Source organism: Acartia tonsa, chromosome 15 (assembly GCF_053477335.1).
Source record: "Acartia tonsa isolate MP-2025a chromosome 15, ASM5347733v1, whole genome shotgun sequence".
Taxonomy (NCBI): Eukaryota; Metazoa; Arthropoda; class Copepoda; order Calanoida; family Acartiidae; genus Acartia; species Acartia tonsa.
The window spans coordinates 8624983-8650191 of NC_137274.1; the positions used below are offsets into that span (position 1 = coordinate 8624983).

The window sequence follows — 25209 nt, forward strand, 5'->3', positions numbered from 1 at the left end:
CCCCAAAGTGTTATAGTTTCGTTTTCTTATTCATTTGTTCAATTGTCAATCCACTAAGTCTAATCTACAGCAGGGGTAACTTTATGTATCATCATTAGGGATGTACATCAATGTATGGGACATTGTCCTATCACTTTAGATCCTTGGTAATTTACAGTTCAATGCTGAAGGAATTTTGATTGGTTAGTCCATTAAGTTGAGTGTCCATACGTTTCAACCACTAATTGACTTGATAACAGAGAAACTTCCCTCAGAACAAACTCTGGTGCACGTGCCAATGGATTCGAAAAAGGAGAAACAAAAGCTTTACTTTGATCCTCACCAGGAAAACCAAACTTAAATTGGGGAAAAATGGGAACCATGGGAAAAATAATTACCATGGGCAAAATGGGAACCGTGGGAAAAATTCTGACTATGGAAAAAAAAATCATTATGTGGGAAAAAAATCTAACAATGGGAAAAATTCTTTCAGTGGGAAAAATACTTTCTGTGGGGAAAATGGCTAACTATATGGAAAAATTATTACAATAGGGAAAAAAGCTAACTATGGAAAAAATTTGTTTCGTGGGATAACAATGGGGAAAATACTAACTGTGAGAAAAGCACTAATTGCGGGAAAAAATAGGATTCCTGGGAAAAAACTGTGAGATAAATGATAAACGTGGAAAAAATATTAACTGTGGGGAAAAAACGATAACCGTGGGAAAAATGGGAACCATGAGAAAAATGCTAACTGTGGGGAAAATGTTAACCATGGGAAAAAATAGGATTCCTGGGAAAAAACTGTGGAAAAAATACTAACTGTGGGGAAAAAACGATAACCGTGGGATAAATGCTAACCATGGGAAAAATTCTAACCATAGGAAAAATACTTAATGTGGGGAAAAATCTAATGGTGGGAAAAACACTTAATGTGGGGAAAAAATCTAATTGTGGGAAAAATGCTAACTGTGGCAAAAATACTTATTGCGAGAAAAAAATTTTAACGGTGGGAAAATGGCTAACTGTGGGGAAAAATGCTAACTATAGAGAAAAATGCGTATTACCAAATTGGGAAAAAATGCTAATTGTGGGATAAAATTAACAACCGAGGACAAAAGAACTATGGCAAAAATAGTTTTCATGTAAGATGTAAAGATTTTTTAATTTTATCTATAAGTAAAAGTAATGAAATGAGAGGCATACAATTGAAATTACGAAATATATTTCTTTCCTTGTATTTCAAAATATGTAGCTGTAGAACTACAAATAGCACTGAAATCATACATACCTCTGTGAAAACTAGCACCAATAAGCGTTCTTACTTTGTTTACTTTTGAATTTTAAAATAATTGTTGGGGTTAGGGTTTATGTGTTCGCTAAGCACTTGCAGGGTAAGCAACAATGATAGGGTAATTTTGTTCACCCTCATCGGCGATTTACAACAATTTATCGTCCATTGTCTTATCCCTGAAAGTTTGGTGATTATCGGCAGGATGGAGACACTGTAGTTTCGCCCTCCAGTGAAAATGGAGGTCTCTTTGATAATCAGGTAAATATGTACTACTACTGTCGGCTAACATGCCTAAATTAGCGAGAAGAGGTTCTATTCCGGACATTTTGACCGATCCTAATTTTACAAAAGTTTCACTTAAAAACTTTTAAAGGGGCGTTGATTTTTTGATGTTTTTCGAATGTAAATGAAATTTTTTACCCCCTCCGTGGATCTTTTTTTATTATCTATAAAAAAAATATGCCATTTTGGCAAACCATAGGTCAATTAAAATGTACTAGCGGCTACGCCCCTAGAAGCCTCTAGGGGCACTGGTAGGAGGAGGAAAAGTCGACCTCGTCCCATTTTAAATTTGAGTTTCAAAAGAGTTAAAAATATATTTTTTTGGGGGGGAGGGGGGTGAAGACACCCTATCCAAAAATAGTTTAAAACCTTCCCAGGACCTATAAGAAGCTTCGCTGTTAAGGAGAACAATATCGGCTCAGCGGTTAGCGAGATCCTTCGGGACAGACAAAAAACGCTTACTACTTTATATAATAGGATATATACTGGCCTGCCATTGGTAATTTAGTCTGTGTATTGGCCTATCATTGGTCATTTGTATTGTATAACGACATTTTTAAAAGCGAAGCTTTTCTATAATTATTGTCGGTCCGTCCGTTATGTATGTTAGAATTGTCTTTTCGATTTCAAACTTTGCTTTATTTTTGAAGTAATTAGGTACGATTTAGAAAGCGTAGCAACTCTATAATCGTTACCAAAATGTCCGAACGTCCATTTTAAACAAGTGGATTTCTAACTTTTTAAACAGTTTTATATGTGATATAATCATCCGATTAATCTTATTTTTGGAGTACTGATTCCTATTGTAATAATGTAGAAAAATTATACGCGAAGCATCTCTATAATCAAGACCTAAAAATGTCAGTATGTCCTTAAACATTTTTAAGAATTTTTACAACAAATTTACGAATAATTTTGTAAAAACTTATATAAATTTATATTTTGCAAATTTGCATATTCAGTTCTGACACTCTACAAGAGTTAATATTCGTCTGTCGTACCAATTCAGAGCTAGCTTCGTTTTTATGGATGTTGTCATCCTTGTTTTATAGGCACTATAAAGAGCTTCCCCCTTCCCCATCTAATTATGAATGTTTTAGTTTTATGCTACGACTCCATCATCTAGCAACGGAGGGGATTCTGATTTTGAAGGTATCTATTTTTCATCATTCTATCTATCTATCCATTCAATCTATCCAATTATCTATCTATCTTTTTATAAATATAACCTACCCCTTTTATTTATTTTGTAGGGGGGACAAAGTGACTCAAAAATCAGCCATGTAACGTCATAAAAATGAGTGATTATCCATCTCTTTTTTTAGGGGAATTCTTTCCCACTTCTCCTCTCATTATATAAACTATTATGTACAAAAAAATCTTGAAAAATATTTGCAAAAATCCTTTAAATTTAATTTTATTAAAAACTTTAATTTTAAAATGACATCTGAAGAGTGCAAACATGCTTGAAACAATTTGTAATGTCTGAATAAATATGTAAAATTCATATTTTGTTTGTGAGTTAACCTCTTATATCTATCTTTTTATGTATTTATTTATCTTTTGAACTTTTCATTTATATATTTATCTTTCAATCTATTTATCTATCTTTTAATTTATCTATCTATCTTTGTATTATGTATCCATCTATTTTTAATGTATCTATTTTACTTTTAATTTTCATATTTATCTAAAAATAAATTAAATTTATTTATTTATCTTTTTATCTATTTATTTATCTTTCTATTTATCTATTTATTTATCTATCTATTTATCTTTCTATTTTTCTATCTATCTTTAATTTTTTAATCAATAAATTCCACTGGTACCCAAAGTTTTCAAGCAATGTTGTCTGATTTGTTGGCTCAAAAACTTTGGATACTTTTAATATATTTTAATGGTTGCTTGCAAATTATTAGTGTCCTAACTTTTCAACCAATAAAAAATATTTCAGGTGGGCCCGAGTCTCCAACATCGCGTCTGCTGCTCGAGTATGAGGAACATCTGTGGCACACTCTAGAGAAAGGTAACAAGAGCGTGGGGAAAAAAATGGCGGGCGTGAGAAAATACTAAAGACCCGTGGGAAAATATTACTGGGGCGTGGGAAAATACTACAGAAGCGTTGGGAAATATTATTTTGCGTAGGGAAATGCTATCTAGGCGTGTGAAAATACTACATTGGCGTGGAAAAATACTTCAGAGGCGTGGGAAATACTACAGAGGCGTTTAAAAATGCTACAGAGCTGTGGGAAATATTATTTAGCATAGGGAAATGCTTTCTATGCGTGTGAAAACACAACAGTGGCGTTGGAAAACACAACAGAGGCGTGGGAAAATACTACTGACACAAAACACACTGACGGGTTATATTGAGGAACTAAGTAGTACAAGCAGGGTTAAGGCCTCAACAGAGCTGAGGAAAAATCAGAGAGGGAGAGGGGACGATGGCTGTTAATTACACTAGTCAACATTTTCTTATTCGTTGGATTAGAAACTTTAGGGAATTTCACTAAATTTTGAAGGATTGGTTCATTAAGTTAAGTAAGTAAATTCAACCACTAATTGTGATATTAAGAAGGGGTTATTATGTGCATCTTTATTGGGTATGAACATCAATTTATAAGCCATTGTCTTATCCTTTTACATCCCTTGAGTTCAATCCTTCAAATAAAACTTGATTCCAATTTAAGGACTGGACGCAGAAAGTTATTCTCTACACACCTTTGAGGCGATGCTGAGTCAGTCGTGTGAAAATCTTGGGGAAACCGTGGACAACGCGGCCACCCTCACCAAATATGGTCCAAATTCAGGTTAGATATTCATCACTAACGGCTACGCCTCCTAGAGGCCTCTAGGGGCACTTGAGGAGGGGGGGGGGGGAGTTTAATTGTATAACCCATTTTTTTATTATAGATTTTAGAAGATTTTTAAAATTTAAGTTTAAGAAAAACCTTTAAAAAAATAATACTCTATTTTTACAGGCGGATCGTTATGTGTCAACTCTAACTATGCAGACCACCACACCACTGATCATCTGATGGGGGGCGGGGGGCACCGTGGGGGAAGGGGCGGGGACCACCACCTCCTTGGGGGTGGGGGTGCCCCAGGAGGGGGAGGGGCCAGATATTTGCCCCAACAACATTCTCTTCAGGAATGTAGTTGTACCACCCAGAGATTTTAAGGAATAAGACCTTGGACGATAAATTGATGAGAAAACTAGAATTATAATAATAATTACATATATGATAGAGTTACAGCATGGGGGACACCATTCCAGGGAAAAAAGACTAAGTATGAGAGAGAGAAAAAGACTATGAGTAGGAAAAAAATAAACTATAAAAGGGGAAAAATATATTGCGTGTGGGGAAAAATATACTAAGCATGCATAAAAATACCAACTCTTACCAAATTAAAACTGTGGGAATATTTATCAAAGCTTGGGGGAAAAATACAAACCGTGGGAATATTTATCTAAGCGTGGGAAAAAATAAAAAACCGTGGAAATTTGTATCCAAGCGTAGGAAGAAATAAAAAACCGTGGGAATTTGTACCCAAACGTGGGAAAAAATAAAAAAACGTGAGAATTTGTATCTCAGCGTGGGGGAAAAATACAAACCATGGGAATATTTATCCAAGCGAAGGAAAAAATACAAACCATGGGAATTTGTATCCAAGCGTGGGGGGAAAAATACAAACTGTGGAAAAATTTATCCAAGCATGGGAAAAAATAAAAAACTGTGGGATTATGTATACAAGCGTGGGAAAAAATAAAAAACCGTGGGAATTTGTATCCAAGAGTGGGGGAAAAAATACAAACCGTGGGAATATTTATCCAAGCGTGGGAAAAAGAACTACATATATGATACAGTTACAGCATGGGGGACACCATGCCCGGGCTCTCCTTCACTCCCAACACTCACTTCAACCTTCCTATAACCATCGAAGGGCCAGTAATGGAAATCAAAGCAGGTAGGAGGACATTGTACGGATCTAAAGGGATAAGACAATGGCCGATAAATTGATGTATATCCCCAATAATGATCCTAAAAATTGCCCCTTCTGTAGTGGAAATTAGTGATTCAAACGTTTGAACACTCAACTTAATGAATTACCCAATTAAAATGCAAGTTCCCAAAGTTGTTAAGCCAAAGAATAAGAAAATGATATATAAAACTTTGGGGACTAGTGTAATAAGCAGCACATTGTCCCCTCCCTCTCTGAAGATAGTCTCTCCATCTAACAAAATATATACCTATTCAAATAATCACCTGGAAAACTAACCAAAAATATCTTTCTCATATTAATCAATACAGTATGTTTTTTTACATTATTGCTTACAAATTCTAAAAAATCTATATTTTTACCACTTTTCTTTTTATGTTTTGATCCCCTATGTAGCATACAATATTTTACTATTGGTGAGAAAAATTTAGTATTCATGAGAAAAATTTACTATTCGTGGGAAAATGTAACATTTTTGTATGAGCTGTCCTGTGTAAGTGTACAATAACCCTTAGTTAAAAAATGTAAGTCAATATTATATTATAGGTGGGATACATTTACAACTTCTGGGAATGTTTTACTATTGGTGAGAAAAATTTTGCCTTCGTGGGAAAATTTAGTATTTTTGTATGACCTTTCCTGTGTAAGTGTACAATATACCTTAGATAAAAAATGTAACTGAATATTTTATTCTAGGTGGAAAATATTTACAACTTCTGGGAATATCTTACTTTTCATGAGAAAATTTTACTTTTTTGTGGGAAAATGTAGTATTTTTGTATTACCTCTCCTGTGTAAGTGTACAATAACCCTGAGTTAAAAAATGTAAGTCAATATTATATTATAGGTGGGATACATTTACAACTTCTGGGAATGTTTAACTATTCGTGAGAAAAACTTTGCCTTCGTGGGAAAATTTAGAATTTTTTCATGACCTATCCTGTGTAAGTGTACAATATACCTTAGATAAAAAATGTAACTAAATATTTTATTTTAGGTGGAAAATATTTACAACTTCTGGGAATATTTTACTTTTCATGAGAAAATTTTACTATTTGTGGGAAAATGTACAATTTTTGTATGACCTCTCCTGTGTAAGTGTACAATATGCTATAGTTGAAAAATGTGGGTCAATATTTTATTATAGGTGGGATACATTTACAACTTATGGGAATATGTGAGAAAATTTTACAATTTGTGGGAAAATTTTACAACTTGTGAGAAAATTTTACAATTTGTGGGAAAATTTTACTTTTTGTGGGAAAATGTAACATTTTTGTATGACCTCTCCTGTGTAAGTGTACAATATGCCTTTGTTAAAAAATGTAAGTCATTACTTTATTGTGCATGGAAAATATTTACAACTTGTGAGAAAATTTTACAATTTGTGGGAAAATTTTACTTTTCGTGGGAAAATGTAACATTTTTGTATGACCTCTCCTGTGTAAGTGTACAATATGCTATAGTTAAAAAATGTAAGTCAATATTTTATTTTAGGTGGGATACATTTACAACTTATGGGAATATTTTACTATTTGTGAGAAAAATTTACTATTCATGAGAAAATTTTACTATTTGTGGGAAAATGTAATATTTTTGTATGACCTCTTCTGTGTAAGTGTACAATATGCCTTAGTTAAAAATGTAAGTCATTACTTTATTATGCATGGAAAATATTTACAACTTGTGAGAAAATTTTACAATTTGTGGGAAAATTTAACTTTTTGTGGGAAAATGTAACATTTTTGTATGACCTCTCCTGTGTAAGTGTACAATATGCCTTAGTTATCTCAGCCTTTGAAAAGCCCTTTGATTGTGTATTTACTCAAACTTTCTGTTACAACTTTCACAATACACTATCTCCTATCTATCTATCTGATATTATATCTATCTATGAAATTTTCTAACTATCTATCCAATCTTTTTTCTGTATCAATTTATTTATTTATCTATTTTCTATCTATTATCCAATTTTCCATCTATCTGTCCAATTTTATATATTATATCTATATATATATATTTTATACAGTGTGTTTTTTTTGAGAAATTTTTCTAAAGCAATTTTACCCCACTCATAGTTATCATAATTTAATGATTAATGGCTTGTTTTCTTCGTTTTTTAAGACCATTGATAGAACAAAAGAAATTTCATTTTTTATTTTAAAAGTACAGTAAAATAAAAAATTCTAAACTTAGGTGTCAACATCTAAAGATGGTTTTAGCGTATTTTTCTTGTGCTCAAATCTTCTACCCTTTGCAAGAATGGCTGCAAAGCGTTTCAAAATTGAGATATGGGGCTAAACATTTAAAGTTTGAAAGCCATATCTCTACCAGGGAGGGACAGGGGCATCCCCCCCTAATTCCGGGAACTTAAAAAAATTCAAAATTGAGTTCTTGATACATTTTTTTGGCACTGTAATGCCCAAAGAATCAGTTCTAGACGTCCAAAACCACAGACAAAGATGTTTTTGTCCTAAAACAAGTAAATGCGGAGATATAATTCAAAATATTATTAGTTATTTAGCTTTTTTGGTGGGCCCAGGTAATAACATTATTAGTGGTGGGGTTTTCTCAACCCAATGTATCAAACTCCCAAACCCCGAAAAAAATTGGATTTCATTAGTCTACTTGGGGGGGGGGGGCAGTACTCCCTCCCTGGTTGCGATATGGCCTTCAAACTTTATTGTTCTAGTACATGTCCCCAATAGTATCTGTATAAATTTTTAGCTCTAGGAGATTACACAGTGCCCCGGAAATCTGAGCATCATGACTGCGCCTGTGTGTAACCCAAGTTGTGGGACTTTTCAGAGCATGGTAGTGTGGAGTGTGGTAGTGTAGAGACTGCTTGCATTGCTCTATTAATCTAGCCATCTATTTTAATCTATCTATTCTAGGGAGGGAAGTGTAATCCTGGAGGGTGATTACACCGTACCCCGGAAGTCTCAGCACCGTGACTGCGCCTGTGTGTAACCCAAGTTGTGGGATTTTTCAGAGCATGGTAGTGTGGAGACTGCTTGCATTGCTCTATTAATCTATTGTTATCTATCTATTCTAGGGAGGGAAGTGTAATCCTGGAGGGTGATTACACAGTACCCCGGAAGTCTCAGCACCGTGACAGCGCTGGTAGCGCCGGCTCAACCGTAGAGTTACAACGAAACAACAGCTTTGGCAGCCAGAGGTCTATGCAGGTGCGCTTCCCATCTTTACATTGCTGGAAAGTGTCCTGTGCGACTTCATAAAAATTTGTCTGAATACATCTCCTTTTTAGGTTTTTCCTTTCCCTCTTCTCCTCTCATCACTCATTTTAGATGTATTTTTATGACGTCACACATGACACTTTCAAGCGCTTCTTGTTACCAGGGATTTAAAGGAATGAGACAGTACAGGATAAATTGAAGTACTTTCCCACTGAATATAAACAAATATTTCTATTTAAATTGCGATGCTATTCACTTTGTCTGTTGATTTATTTTGTTTGTCTGTCTGTCTAGCTGTTACATCTTTTATGGAATCTGAGTAAATTTTATTCCCCCATAGCGTTACAGACTGACGGACGGACTGACAGACAGACAAAGTGAATTATAGAGAAGCTTTGCTACTAACATTAAACATAGACCATCCATAGCAGTCAGATTGCTTTGAAGCAACTTTTTAGCTGCTTTCATTTTTTTTCAACGTATTCTTGTGATTAATGCTAACTTTTTGTTTCAGGACACAGGCTATTTCAGTGATCGCAACGAATGTGGGATCCCTGTGGGGGTTGGGGATGGGAGTGGAGGTGGGGACACAGGCAGCTCGGGGGGAGGGGGTGGTGAGGGGCCCGGCGACCACTACAGCGGACAGCGATCGACTGGTGAGGGGCACGGGGAACATTACAGCAGCCAGCGATCGACTGAAGAAAAGGAATTTTTTACACAAATATACATTATAACCATGGATTAAACCTTTTTATGGATATATTGGAAATATCACCCGATCTTTCATATCTTGTTTGTGTTTTTTTTGGTGAATGTTACCCTTTCATATATCTTACACGGATCCATTTATCCTGGTTCCCACAGGAGTCATTAAAATTATGGAACATTAATTTTTTTTTCTTTTCATGATCATTTAAGAATACTGCACGTCCAATGACAGATATATCTTGCACCAGAATTGTCCTATAGATTTCAAACTTTGCATAATGATTCCTATAACAGTTAGGTACAATTTAGAAAGCATAGCAACTCTAGAATTATTACCAGAAAGTCGGTACGTCCATTTAAAACATTAAAAACATTTGACAACATTTTTTGTATATTATAATTATCCTTTTCATCTGATTTTTGGAATTATGATTCTTAGGAGAACAAGGTAGCTGGGCATCTTTATAATCAAATCCTAAATGTACAAATTAATGTACAATTTTATTGAGAATTAGAAATTAATGTTCTGCTTATTTAGTTCTGACACTCTATAAGAGTTATTGTTTGTTTGTATTTCTATCTGATTTTATTGTGTAAACAAACTCTGCGGTGCCAGGGGTATCTGAGTGATCCTATGTCGAGAAACAAAGGAGGAGATATAGTCGTTAGATCAGGATACATGTCAGATCAGGAATATTTATAGTTGCAAAATTAAATTCTTCGATAAGACAGATAAGAAGAAAAAACAATCGTATGACCAACGCAAAAATGAAAATACCATAAATATGGCCGTTGCAAAAGCTGAAAATGCAATTAATACGGCTGATGCATAAGCTGAAAATACCAATAGTAAGGACGTTGCATAAGCTAAAAAAAATAATAGTTGGACGTCGCATAAGCTGAAAATACCAATAGTATGGCCGTTGCATAAGCTAAAAATATAAATAATACGGCCATTGCACAAGTTTAAAATACAATTAATACAGCCATTGCATAAGCTGAAAGTTTCAATTATATAAGTTTGATCGTTGGCTTAACAACTTTAGGGACTTCAGTGAATTTTGATTGGTTGATTCATTAAAAATAAATGTTCAAACGTTTCAACCAATAATTTAGATCTATAGAAGAGTTAAATTTGTGTCTTACCTAAGGTGATAAACATGAATTTCTAGGCTGTAATTCCTTTAGATCCCTAATTTAGAGGAGTGCCTCAAGGTAGCATATTAGGTCCTATTTTGAGTTTTGCAACATGAATATGAACTGGCAGGAGGGACGCACATGCAGATATAAGGTGTCACAACCTCAGCTAATCAGAAACAATAGAAATAATACTTTAGATTTTAGGTAAGAAATACATTTTTTTCTTAATTTTTAATTACAAAGCTTTTCTTTATTTAAGGTCGGTCTGTATAAATATCCTTAATGAATATTTAGGATTGCCCTATCAATGATTCCAGATTAGGAAAGGGGACAAAGGGTCTGATAAATCAGCCATGTGACGTCATAAAAATGAGGGAGATGAGAGTAGATGTGGGAAAGAAAACCCTAAAAAAGAGATGGATAATCACTCATTTTTATGACGTCACATTGCTGTTTTTTTACCCCTTCCCTGATTAGAAAGCCAAGCAGCTCTATAATCCTTATCAGAAAGTCTGTAAGTCTATTTTAACTTGATGATATTTGGAAAACAAATATGATAATCATCCTATTCACTTGAATTTAAGAATATTGATTCTTTAGACAATTAAGCAAGATGTTATAAGCATCTCTAAAAACTCAGTCTTAGAATGTAAGTATGTACAGATGTGTAAAGAATATTTTTCAAACTTTGACTATTGCTTGCGGTGTTACTCTATATTTGTTCTTGTTAATAATTGTCTTTGAACAAACAGTTAAACAGACAGTCAAACAAAAAGAATGACAAAAAAACAGACAGATATTCAAACAAACAGACAGAAATACAGACATACACACATAAAAACAGACAAACAGATTTAACAGCAGAAGGACATACAGACAAACAATTACATTAACAGACAAACAAACAGACAGCCATACTGATGTACCGACATACAAATATACAGACATACAGATGTACCGACATACAGATATACAGACATACAAATATAGAGACATACAGATATACAGACATACAAATATAGAGACATACAGATATACAGACATACAAATATAGAGACATACAGATAAACAGACATACAAATATAGAGACATACAGATATACAGACATACAAATATAGAGACATACAGATTTACAGACATACAAATAAAGAGACATACAGATATACAGACATACAAATATAGAGACATACAGATATACAGACATACAAATATAGAGACATACAGATATACAGACATACAAATATAGAGACATACAGATATACAGACATACAAATATAGAGACATACAGATATACAGACATACAAATATACAGTCATACAAATATACAGACATACAGATATACAGACATACAGATATACAGACATACAGATATACAGACATAAAAATATACAGACATACAGATATACAGACATACAAATATACAGACATACAGATATACAGACATACAAATATACAGACATACAGATATACAGACATACAAATATACAGACATACAGATATACAGACATACAAATATACAGACATACAGATATACAGACATACAAATATACAGACATACAGATATACAGACATACAAATATACAGACATACAGATATACAGACATACAGATATACAGACATACAGATATACAGACATACAAATATACAGACATACAGATATACAGACAAACAGATATACAGACACACAAATATACAGACATACAGATATACAGACATACAAATATACAGACATACAAATATACAGACATACAAATATACAGACATACAGACAAACAGATATACAGACATACAAATATACAGACATACAGATATACAGACATACAAATATACAGACATACAGATATACAGACATACAAATATAGAGACATACAGATATACAGACATACAGATATACAGACATACAAATATACAGACATACAGACATACAGACATACAAATATACAGACATACAGATATACAGACATACAAATATACAGACATACAGATATACAGACATACAAATATACAAACATACAGATATACAGACATACAAATATACAGACATAAAGATATACAGACATACAAATATAGAGACATACAGATATACAGACATACAAATATACAGACATACAGATATACAGACATACAAATATACAGACATACAGACATACAGATATACAGACATACAAATATACAGACATACAGATATACAGACATACAAATATAGAGACATACAGATATACAGACATACAAATATACAGACATACAGATATACAGACATACAAATATAGAGACATACAGATATACAGATATACAGACATACAAATATACAGACATACAGATATACAGACATACAAATATAGAGACATACAGATATACAGACATACAAATATAGAGACATACAGATATACAGACATACAAATATACAAACATACAGATATACAGACATACAAATATACAGACATAAAGATATACAGACATACAAATATAGAGACATACAGATATACAGACATACAAATATACAAACATACAGATATACAGACATACAAATATACAGACATAAAGATATACAGACATACAAATATACAGACATACAGATATACAGACATACAAATATAGAGACATACAGATATACAGATATACAGACATACAAATATACAGACATACAGATATACAGACATACAAATATACAGACATACAGATATACAGACATACAAATATACAGACTTACAGATATACAGACATACAAATATACAAACATACAGATATACAGACATACAAATATACAGACATAAAGATATACAGACATACAAATATAGAGACATACAGATATACAGACATACAAATATACAGACATACAGATATACAGACATACAAATATAGAGACATACAGATATACAGATATACAGACATACAAATATACAGACATACAGATATACAGACATACAAATATAGAGACATACAGATATACAGACATACAAATATAGAGACATACAGATATACAGACATACAAATATACAAACATACAGATATACAGACATACAAATATACAGACATAAAGATATACAGACATACAAATATAGAGACATACAGATATACAGACATACAAATATAGAGACATACAGATATACAGACATACAAATATACAAACATACAGATATACAGACATACAAATATAGAGACATACAGATATACAGACATACAAATATACAAACATACAGATATACAGACATACAAATATAGAGACATACAGATATACAGACATACAAATATACAAACATACAGATATACAGACATACAAATATACAGACATACAGATATACAGACATACAAATATAGAGACATACAGATATACAGACATACAAATATAGAGACATACAAACATACAGAGAGACAGATAATAATTTTTCTTTTTTAAGGAAGGGGGTGTCCCACCCCTCAAGAAAATAGCCTAAAACCACCTTAGGACCAAAAAACAAACAGACAGACGAACAGACAGACGAACAGACATACAAACAGACAGACGAAAAGATAGACGGACAGACAGACAGACTGACATCTTAAGCTTCAGACATACAAACAGACAGAGAGACAGAAAGATAAACAGACAGACAGACAAACAGACAGAAATAATCTACTTTATAATATTTTATAGGAACAGAAGTGCCACAATAGACTCTCGTGGCAGCCGCGAACTTGTGGCTGGAAAAGGCGGTGGCGGCAGCTGCCAAGAGCCGCTCAGATCTGGATATATGTCGGATCAGGCAAATACATAGTAAACGTTTTCAAATAATCCGCTCGTTGTCGGAATGCCTTGGCCCCCAAAAAGGCACATATTATTGCCATGTAGAGGCAGGACCTCCAGACAAAGGTCATCCAATTAGATGGTTAGTTGTTTGAAGGACGTTTGACCATATAACCATGAATATGAAAGGTTTAGTTTAGAAATATATTAAAATACGTTCTCGAATTGTAAAAAACGTCCTCAAATGTTTTCCGAGGCTAAACATTTTCAAATAAATGTATAAAAGTATAAATATAACTACCTCTCCCAAAAGAAAGAACCCTTTATTTAGCAGACGAAAATCAATTTCACTAATCATTGCTTTTGTGGGTTGTTTTCATTATTTTGATTCGTTTTTCAATGGAGGATTGAAATTGCTGTAAATTATCTATGTTCGTTGATATTGGCAACGCCTCTTAAGGGGCGTTTCGTGGTATTTTCGTGGTGGGGATTGAGTTGGGTTAGGTGATTGTCCCGCAGGGTTAGGTAATTGGAATCGCAGGAGCTAGAGATAGGGGAAAAGCTACTGTGAAAATACGACGAGACGCCCCTAAAGAGGCATTGCATTACAAAAGGGACTATATCTCTTTGTTCTATTGGGGTATTATCAGCTTTAAAAGATCAATAGATTATTTGGTTTCGAAACTCAACAAGGATGACAACATCCATAAAAGCGAAGCTCTGAAACAGAATGACAAACGAACATTAACACTTGTAGAGTGTCAGAACTGAATAAACTTAATATTAAGTCTATACAAAACTGTACGTAAATCTGTTGCAAAACTGATTAAATATACAATACTGTTTAAGAACATACTGACATTTTTAGGACTTGATTATAGAAATGCTTCGTTTAAAATATTGCTCCTTATTGTAATAGGAATTATAACTCCAAAAATTAAATCAATCGGATTATTATATATCATAAAAAATTGTTTTTAAAAAAAGTTTTAAAATTAACATGTTTAAAATGGACGTACGGACATTTTGGTAACAATTATAGAGTTTCTACGTTTCTATTATGCCTAAATTAACGAAAAAAGCTATTCGTTATGGACATACGGACCGACCCTAATTATAGAAAAGTTTCGCTTTTTAAGATTATTTTGTTTCCTTACTCATCAAGGCACTCTGGGGGTAAAGGCCCATCTTTCGAATCTCCTGTTAGACTGTGTTTACTATGTTGACCCTGGTACTAGGAGGGGAGGTGTCGATACAAGAGAAGTGGAGGAGGTCATGTCATCATTGATCCTACATCATCTAGGATTAAGCCTAGCCAACAGGTAGATAGATAGATAGATAGATAGATAGATAGATAGATAGATAGATAGATAGATAGATAGATAGATAGATAGATAGATAGATAGATAGATAGATAGATAGATAGATAGATAGATAGATAGATAGATAGATAGATAGATAGATAGATAGATAGATAGATAGATAGATAGATAGATAGATAGATAGATAGATAGATAGATAGATAGATAGATAGATAGATAGATAGATAGATAGATAGATAGATGGATAGATAGATAGATAGATAGATAGATAGATAGATAGATAGATAGATAGATAGATAGATAGATAGATAGATAGATAGATAGATAGATAGATAGATAGATAGATAGATAGATAGATAGATAGATAGATAGATAGATAGATAGATAGATAGATAGATAGATAGATAGATAGATAGATAGATAGATAGATACTTAGATAGATAGATAGATAGAAAAAAGGAAAATATTTAACCCAACCTATGCGAAAATTCTTGTGCTGCTATCAATGAATATTCAAATTTTTTCAATAATTATTTTGTACACAAAAAAATCGTCCAAAAAATTTGTAAAAAATCCTTTAAATTAAATTAATTTTTATTTTTAACTTATTCATAGATCTCTATTATCACGAAACGATTTGTAATGATAGATCTCGCTAATCGCTGAACCAATCGGGTTCATCTTAACAGGGTAGCTTTTCATTAGGTCTCGGGAAGGTTTATAACTATTTTGGGGTAGAGTATATGTATATGTGTATGTATGTACGGACATGATCAAGTCAAAGAGTAACTGGACAAAGTGTAAAAATCAGCCATGTTGACGAATCCCAATCTGTACCACTTATGATTCCTGTGACGTCATAACAATGAGGGAGAAGAGAGGAAAAATGGGAAAGAAAATCCCTTAAAAAGAGATGGAGAATCCCTCTTTTTTATTACGTCACAGGAATCAAAAGTAGTGCAAAGGTGGAACAGATTGGGATTCGTCGCCATGTTACTTCATGAAAAGGAGCGAGATGAGAGGAGAAGTGGGAAAGAAATCCCTAAAAAAAGTTGGATAATCTCTCGTTTTTATGACGTCACATGGCATATTTTTGAGACACTTTGTCCAGTAACGGCAAAGAGTAGCTTCGCTCCTACAACAGATTTTATTTCAGGAGAGTATTGGGTCCGGCTACACTTCTGATCAGGCATGAGTCATCCGTTTAATATCCGATGGATTAGAACCGGTTCTCAGCCATACTATCCGCATAATGTCCGCGGAAAGCTGTATATTATACGATACAATAGAATAAATATATAACTCAGAGATCTAAAGGGATAAGACAAAAGCCGAAAAAATTGATTTACATCCGCAATGATGATACACAAAATTACCCCTTTTGTAGATCAAAATTAGTGGTTGAAACAATTGAACTTAAACCAACCAAACAAAATTCACAAAAAATCCCCAAAGTTGTTAGGCCAACGATTAAGAAAACGTTATTTTAAAACTTTGGGGACTAGTGTAATAAACAGCTTATTGTCCCCTCTCTCTGTCATTTAGTACAATCTTTCTATCCTAAGAGTGATCCCTGCACTGGGGTACTCCAGAAAATTTATCCAGCAAGTATCCGTACTTAGAAGTAGTAGGATATCTATGTGTGTTTGTCTGAACTGAAGAATCTCAATAAACAATGAACCGATATGGTTCTCCTTCACAATTTAGCTTCTTATATTTTTCCTGTGAATGTTTATTACTATTTTGGGGGTTCAATCTAAAAAATTCCCATGTTTTGTAAAATTTTCCCTCTATAAAAAAATCCCACGCTAAAGCTAGAAATTTCCATGCCCTAGTAAGTAATTTTCACGCTCTAGTAAGAAATTTCTTTGCTATAGTAAGAAATTCCCAGCTCTAGTAAGATATTCCCATGCTTCAGTAAGAAATGTCCATGCTCTAGTAAGAAATGTACACGCTCTATTAGGAAATTCTCACGCTTTACTAATAAATACAAGCTTTACTTAGAAATTTCCAGCTCTAGTAAGAAATTTCCACGCTATATTAAGAAATTCCCACGCTGTAGTAAGATATTTCCATGCCCTATTAAGAAATTCCCAAGCTTTACTAAGAAATTTCCAGCTCTATTAAGAAATTCCCATGCTATAGTAAGAAATTTCCACGCTTCAGTAAGAAATGTCCACGCTCTAGTAAGAAATTTTCACGCTGCAGTAAGAAATTCTCACACTATTGTTAGAAATTCCCCTGCTATAGTAAGAAATTCCCACGCTATAGTAAGAAATTCCCACGCTGTAGTAAGAAATTGCCACACTATATTAAGAAATTCCCACGCTGTAGTAAGACATTCCCACGCTGTAGTAAGAAATTCCCACGCTGTAGTAAGAAATTCCCACGCTATAGTAAGAAATTCCCACTCTGTAGTAAGAAATTGCCACACTATATTAAAAAATTCCCACGCTATAGTACAAATTTCCACGCTGTAATGACTCATGACAACTCAGGAGACCAAGACTCTGGTGTATGGAGGTGACAATGCTAACTGTGCCAGGAATATTTTGATTTCAAATAAACAATTAATAGAAGCCAAAAGTTATTGATGGAAATGTTTAGACACTTCTGTTTAGAACCATCCAATCAAAATTCAGTTTTTGTGCCAATGAATACAAAAATTTGAGTAATCCTTCAATTTACAATCCAATGTCCCTCCTCCCTGATTTTACTCCATTATAGCAACTTAGGAAACTTTGGGATACTTGTAGCATGACTGTCAGACTGGCGGACAAAGTGTACTGGATGAGGGATGTCTTCACAAAAATAATCAGTGCAATTATTTCAAAGTGGACACACAGACGGACTGACAGACAATGTGAGTTATAAAGTAGTTGAATTGAAATTTTTCTATTTGTATAGAAATAAATCAGGAGGCTCACATTCTCATTCTCATCAGACAGAAAATATTAGGTAAGTATTTTAGATAGATAGATTGATTGATTGATATATTGATTGATAGACTGATTGATAGATTGATCAATAGATTGATTGATAGATTGATTGATAGAATGATTGATAGATTGATTGATTGATAGATTAATTGAATGATAGATTTATTGATTGATTTATAGATTGATTGATATATTGATATTGATAGATAGATTGATAGATAGATTGATAGATAGATTGATAGATAGATTGATAGATTGATAGATAGATTGATAGATAGATAGATAGATAGATAGATAGATAGATAGATAGATAGATAGATAGATAGAAAGAAAAATTGATAGATTGATATATAGATAGATATATAGATAGATTGATAGATAGATTGATAGGTAGATTGATAGATTGATTGATAGATTGATTAATAGATTGATTGATAAAATGATTGATAGATTGATTGATTGATAGATTAATTGAATGATAGATTTATTGATTGATTTATAGATTGATTGATATATTGAATAATTTATTTATCGTCAGATTGATTGATTAATTGATTGATTGATTTTTAGTTTGATAGATTGACACAGTGATAGTTGGATTAATTAATTGATTGGTCTAATTGATTAATCGATTAACTGATTGATTGATAGATTGATTTATAAAGATTGTTAAATATTTAGATTAATAAAAAGTCAAATTGATTGATAGAAAGACTGATTGATTAATTGATTGGTCTTTTATCTGATTAATTGATTGATTGATTGTTTGATCAATTTATTGATGACCGATTGATATTTTGAATGACAACAAATATATTTAGATCCTCTACTGGGTACATGTCTGATCATGAGATACGAGCTGCCTGCTGTTGCAACACTCAGCAGCGAGGCGCCAGCCATCATCATCAGTCAGCAGCTGCCACTGGCACCCGCATAGCCAGATCCTGCAGCTATGACAGGATTGTCCACTATGTACATGAAATCAGGGATGTAAAGGGATAAGACAATTGCCGAAAAATTGATGTGCATCCCCAATGATGATACACAAAATAACCCCTTCTTTAGATTAAAATTAGTGGTTGAAACGTTTGAACACTAGACTTAATCAATTGAAGTCTCCCAAAGATGTTAAGCCAACGAATAAGAATACGTTATAATACATAAGACTTTGGGGACTAGTGTAATAAACAGCCCATTGTCCCCCTTTCTCTCTGCATTTTACTTAATCAATCAACCAATCAAATTTCACTAAAGTCTCCAAAGTTGTTATGCCAACGAATAAGAATACGTTATTATAAAACTTTGGCGATTAGTGTAATAAACAGCCCATTGTCCCCTCTCTCTCTTTCTCTGAAGAATTTACCATGTTGGACATTATTTACAGGGATTCTGGAATGGGAGGGCAGCGCCACCATGCTAGAGGCATCTCTAAAAGCTCAGAAACAGTCGCAGGTTAGAACAAGGACGTCAAAGCCTATATAATTTTTGTGGGGGATGGGGGGAGAGGGGGTGAAATGTTAAGCATTAAAAATTTTGGAGCGGTAATCTTTATATCATATAGGCAAGGACGTCCAAGCTTTTTTTTTATTTTGGGGGTGAATATAAAATTTTTAAAAATATTGCGGGGTTAATCACCCCTTTACTCCCCCCCCCACCTTGGACGTTCCTAGGTTAGAATATTGAATTTATTATTACTTGCATCCAGATTTTCATGTTCTTTAACAAAGTGAAGCGTTTTAGCGGACTAAAATAAAGAGTTCTCCATGCCCCCCCCCCCCCCCACCTTTATCTCATCCCCTCCCCTCATACTTAATAAACGAATTGTCCAATAAATGACAGGGGAAAGTGACAATTTTTCCCCTGTCATGATATTCTACATCCATTTCTAATTTTCATCTATTATAAATAACTCAGGGAGGGAGGGGACATTGGACTGTTCATTACACTGGTACCCAAAGTTTTGAAAATAATCTATTTCATTCGATTGCTTAATAAATTTGGATAGTTTGATAAGACAATTGACGATAAATTGATGGACATCTCCAATGATAATTAACAAAATTACCCCTTATTATCTAGCTCTGCATCACCCTTTGAAAAGTTGGGTTTTGGCTAGATTTATGATTTCATTTCTAGGATTAGAGTAAAACATTTGAGGGAGAAAGATTATATAACTGTATTTCTCATGTACCGACTCTCAATTGGGTCATTGAAAATCAACCAATAGTAACAAGAATATTAACACAGCCAAATAGCAGAAAATAAATTGCTAGCAGACGAAAAAGTTCATTGAAAAAAACGGGGGGGGGGGTTAGTTATCTGTATATACATCTATATTATAGATCTTTTATTACACTAGTTCCCAAAGTTTTACAAAATAAAAGTTTTCTTATTCGTTGGCTTAACAACTATTTTTCTAGGTCTGCATCACCCGCAGCTGTCGGTGGATGCAGCGGTTGGCGGCGGCGGTTGCGCGGCTGATGGCGGTGGCAGCGGCAGTGGAAACTCTGAGGTTCGAGTCTGCCGCCTGGGATATCTGATTCTATCTGATGAAAACGAGAGTAGTTGACCAGGCAAAAGAGAATGAACAATTTATTGGTGGAAAAGTTTAAGCATTGAAGGATTGTACAACCCAATCAATATTTGATGAAAGTTACCAAATATTTTTGGGCAATAAAAGGACCAGTAAGATTTTCAGTCCAATTTTACCTCCCTCCTAAATCCTTATAATAAAGTAACAGGATGTTTGTTTGTCTGTACCAAAGGATCTTGCTAGCCGCTGGACCGATATGATTCTCCTTTACAGGTTAGCTTCTCATAGGTCTAAAGAAAGTTTACAACTATTTTAGGAAAGGGTTACACCACTCTCCCAAAAAAATCGCAATAAGAAAAAATCACCCCCCCCAAAAAAAAAAAATTTAATTTAATTTTTACATTAAAAATTTAAAATTGCGTAGTCGAAATCAACCCTCTCCCCCTAATGTGCCCCTAGAGGCCTCTAGGTGGGAGTAACCTCTAGTAAACTATAAAATAAAACTTCATTTTCTGATTGTGTGACCAGGCATGGATGGGTCCTCTCCGCCCCTGAGCCCTCCCCCAGCAATACTACCCCCTCTATCACTCAACACTGTCTCTGTGACAGCTAATAACAGGTGGGGCAGCAGCACAATCAGCTGATCAATATATCTGGTGGGTTTTTTAAAATTAAGTAATGCTGAATCGGACATGGTAGCAATATCAATTAATTTTATTTTACAAATATATCTATTTGTTTCAAGAAAAATGTTCTATAATCATAAAAAGGGTTATTTTTTAAAGATCTCATCAATTTTTAGAAGATTTTTAATATATTTTGGAATATATTTTAAAAATAATTTTGGTAATTTAGCTTCAATAATTAAGTAAAACTGGAAAATCATTAGGAACCCACCTAAGCACATTTTTAAATGTCCAAGAAATAAAAACCATAAAAACTTGCAATTTATTAACCTTTTAAATGTAAGCTTTATATGATTGGTAGATAGCACAATATTTTCTTTTAAATTTGTGTTCTGAGCTGAATCTTTAAATGCCTCTAGATGATTTTGATAGGGGCTCACCTATTAGCAATCATTAAACCAAATTTATGATGAGCTGGGATACACTTTGGAAACACCCACTTGCCTACTAATGTCATTTTGATTTAAAGATCCATGTCTTATTGGCTTCGGCATTGGTATTGGCAGTGTCAGTGGGCAACACACCATGATTTTAAGATCCAGCATGGAGAAAATATAGTCAATAAAGAAAATCTTATTGTGCTGCTGCTGCTTGAGGTCCCTGCACTGTGGAGTGAGCCCCTCTCCCATCATTGTGTCCACCACAACCTCCTCATCCTCGGGAGGAGGTCTTGGTGTAGGAGTATGCTTGGCACCAACCAACAGTAACATGGATCCAGGCAAAGTAGATTGTAGAGAAAAACTTGTTTTGGAATTTTGATGCCCTCTCAGAAAACAGCAAAGCAAAATGCGCGGGAAAGGAAAACAAAGCAAAATGCCGCACAACATATGTCTCTACAAATGTCGTCTTTCCGTTTTTCTTTCTTTTCAAAGTCCAAATCATATAAGTTTTCAGGTATAGTCCCTTTTGTGACAATGCCTCTTAATGGACGTTTTGATGTATTTTCACAGTAGCTTTTGATAGGTTATTTTAGGTGAAGTCAGGTTAGGTGATTGCCCCGCAGGGTTAGACAATTGGCCATGCAGGGTTAGAGCCCCCCTTAAGGGGCTAAATATAGGAGAAAAGCTCGGATTTTTCCAAACATAGTGTAGTGGGCTAAGAACTACACTATGGAAAACCTAGGCCCATTATCTACTTTTGTGTTGTGACCAGGAATGATGTTTACCTCCCCCCCAACCACCACCCTGGTGTCCCCAACGGCTGTTCTGTCACCGCCAAACAATCTGGCCTCCCCGCCTGATCTTTCCAGGAATGATAAATACACGGCTGACAACATCGAGAAAGCCTAAAATGTCATGTGTGACGTCATAAAAATACGTCTAAAAAGGAAGGATGAGAGAAGAAGTGGGAAAGGAAACCCCCATAAAAGATTTTATGACGTCACACGTGACATTTGCGGCTTTCTCACAACATCCCACCCCTAAATAGTGCAGACAAACAATCCTTTTTTAATGTAAGATGTCTAGTAGAAGCAGGAATCTAAAGGGATAAGACAATGGCAGATAAATTGATATTCATCACAAATACACAAAATTACCCCTTCAGTAGATCAAAATTAGTGATTGAAACGTTTGAACACTCAACTCAATAAAGCAACCAATCAAAATTCACTGTAGTCCCCAAAGTTGTTAAGCCAAGGAATAAGAAACGTTAAAATATAACTCATAACTTCTACATATTTAGAGATTCTATATTTTAGAACAATGTAATTTACTTGGCTAATATTAGAGATACATTTCTGAAATTTCTTGAAAAAGTTATCCTAATAATTCAACTTTTGTTGAAATTATGTAGCTTATTTGGCTGCTATAAGTGATAGAATTCTGAAAGGATTTAAAATAGCAACCTTACTTTTTCCCTAATTTTTCTAACACTTCAGCCCTCCCTCAGGAGCGCAACTTTTCAACCAATTAAATGATCCAAACAATCAAAATTCACTAAAGTCCCTAAAGTTGTTAAGCACATGAAAATGAAAATGTTATTTTAAAACTTTGGGGACTTGTGTAATTAAAAACCCATTGTGCCCTTCCTTACTGATTTGAAAGTGCGAAAATACTTTTTCCGCATTTCCTCTCAAGAAGGAACAGTTAGGATGTTGTCATCCCTGTTTATTTACCATCATCTGCCATTTGTAGCTCTGGACGCAACGAATCCACAACACCCAGCATTTAAATACATTAATAGTTGACAGTTTATAGACAGTTTTCCGCGGAAACAATTGCCACCACAACCGGTTTTAATCCAACAGAATTGAACCAGATTGGGAGAGCAATACTGGAAACTAGTCTTGGTATCATTAAATAAAAACTAATGAAAAGAAATTAAACTTTTACATAAACAAAAAATAATAAATTTGAAATAGTGGAATAATAAAATAAATAAAACTGATAATAGAAAAAACATTTTAAGGGTGTGAAATGCACCTAAATTTAAAATTGAATGAAATAAATTATTGAAAAAGTGGACATTTTAAAATAAAATTTTGTGTATTATTTAATATTTGAAAACATTTACTAAAATTATATGTAAATCATATTAGGATTTATTCAATAATTTTTTAGTTAAAGTCTGTTTAACAAAAATTATTATGTTGAATTGAGTAAAAGTGCTTTGTTTTTAAGATTTATAATTTATAATGTGCTCGCATTAAACATTATTTCTAAATTGAGTCTAGATTTTAATTTTTAACAAAATTTGCTTTTTTAGAGGATTATCCAAAACCTTTCCCCCCCCCCCCCTCTCTGCGACCTATTTCTATCCTAGCTTTATTTAGATTGCTCTAAAAAGGGTTAGGTTAAAAGATTTGAATTTTTTTCAGTTTTTATTTTTAAGCAAATTTTGGTTTAAAATTAAAAATCTTAGATTTCATTGTAAATAATCATAAATTTTCACTTAAAACAAGAATCAACCTTTGATTCTGCTTAAATTGTAGAAAAATTATAAACAATGAAAAGAATTGATTATGATTACAATTAAAATTTAAAAAATTATAAATTTTAATATTTTTCTGAGATGTTATAATTTGGTGCTTACTTATGAACTTTTGTTAAATGAATACTTTACTGACTTATAATTCATAAGCCAGACATTTCCAAGATTTACTAGTTATTTCTCGCAAAGTATTAAAAACAGCTTTCCGTGGTTATAAATTTACAATTATAAGATTGAACCATTTTTTTAGCCCCGAGATGATTGTACATTTTCATATTCGTAGAAAACAGTGATACGATGCTAGACATTTTTTCGTATAGATGTTAACCGGTTCTAATCCACCAGATAATAATCGGTTTCAAATAACTACGAGAAATGTATTTCTAATAAATCAAAAGATTAGTAAATGCACTGTTATCAAAAAGTGGTTTTCAGATTTTTAACAGATCACTACAGAATTGTTTTGCAAAAT

General features: G+C 33.5%; 1 protein-coding gene across 1 annotated transcript; it reads left to right on the top strand.

Moving 5' to 3' along the window:
* Nucleotides 1–256: 256 nt before the first annotated feature.
* Nucleotides 257–23056, top strand: LOC145306813 (uncharacterized). The gene is made up of 22 exons (XM_080149108.1): nucleotides 257–322; nucleotides 1472–1531; nucleotides 2656–2707; nucleotides 3510–3581; nucleotides 4246–4365; nucleotides 4537–4703; nucleotides 5421–5524; nucleotides 8613–8745; nucleotides 9269–9458; nucleotides 10077–10150; nucleotides 10727–10806; nucleotides 14237–14345; nucleotides 15565–15648; nucleotides 16805–16837; nucleotides 18147–18191; nucleotides 18554–18606; nucleotides 19409–19542; nucleotides 19968–20039; nucleotides 21008–21160; nucleotides 21649–21739; nucleotides 22403–22524; nucleotides 22959–23056. The coding sequence occupies exons 1-19, from the start codon at nucleotides 278–280 to the stop codon at nucleotides 21154–21156; spliced, it is 1776 nt and encodes a 591-aa protein (XP_080005234.1). The 5' UTR covers nucleotides 257–277; the 3' UTR covers nucleotides 21157–21160; nucleotides 21649–21739; nucleotides 22403–22524; nucleotides 22959–23056.
* The last annotated feature ends 2153 nt before the right edge of the window (nucleotides 23057–25209 follow it).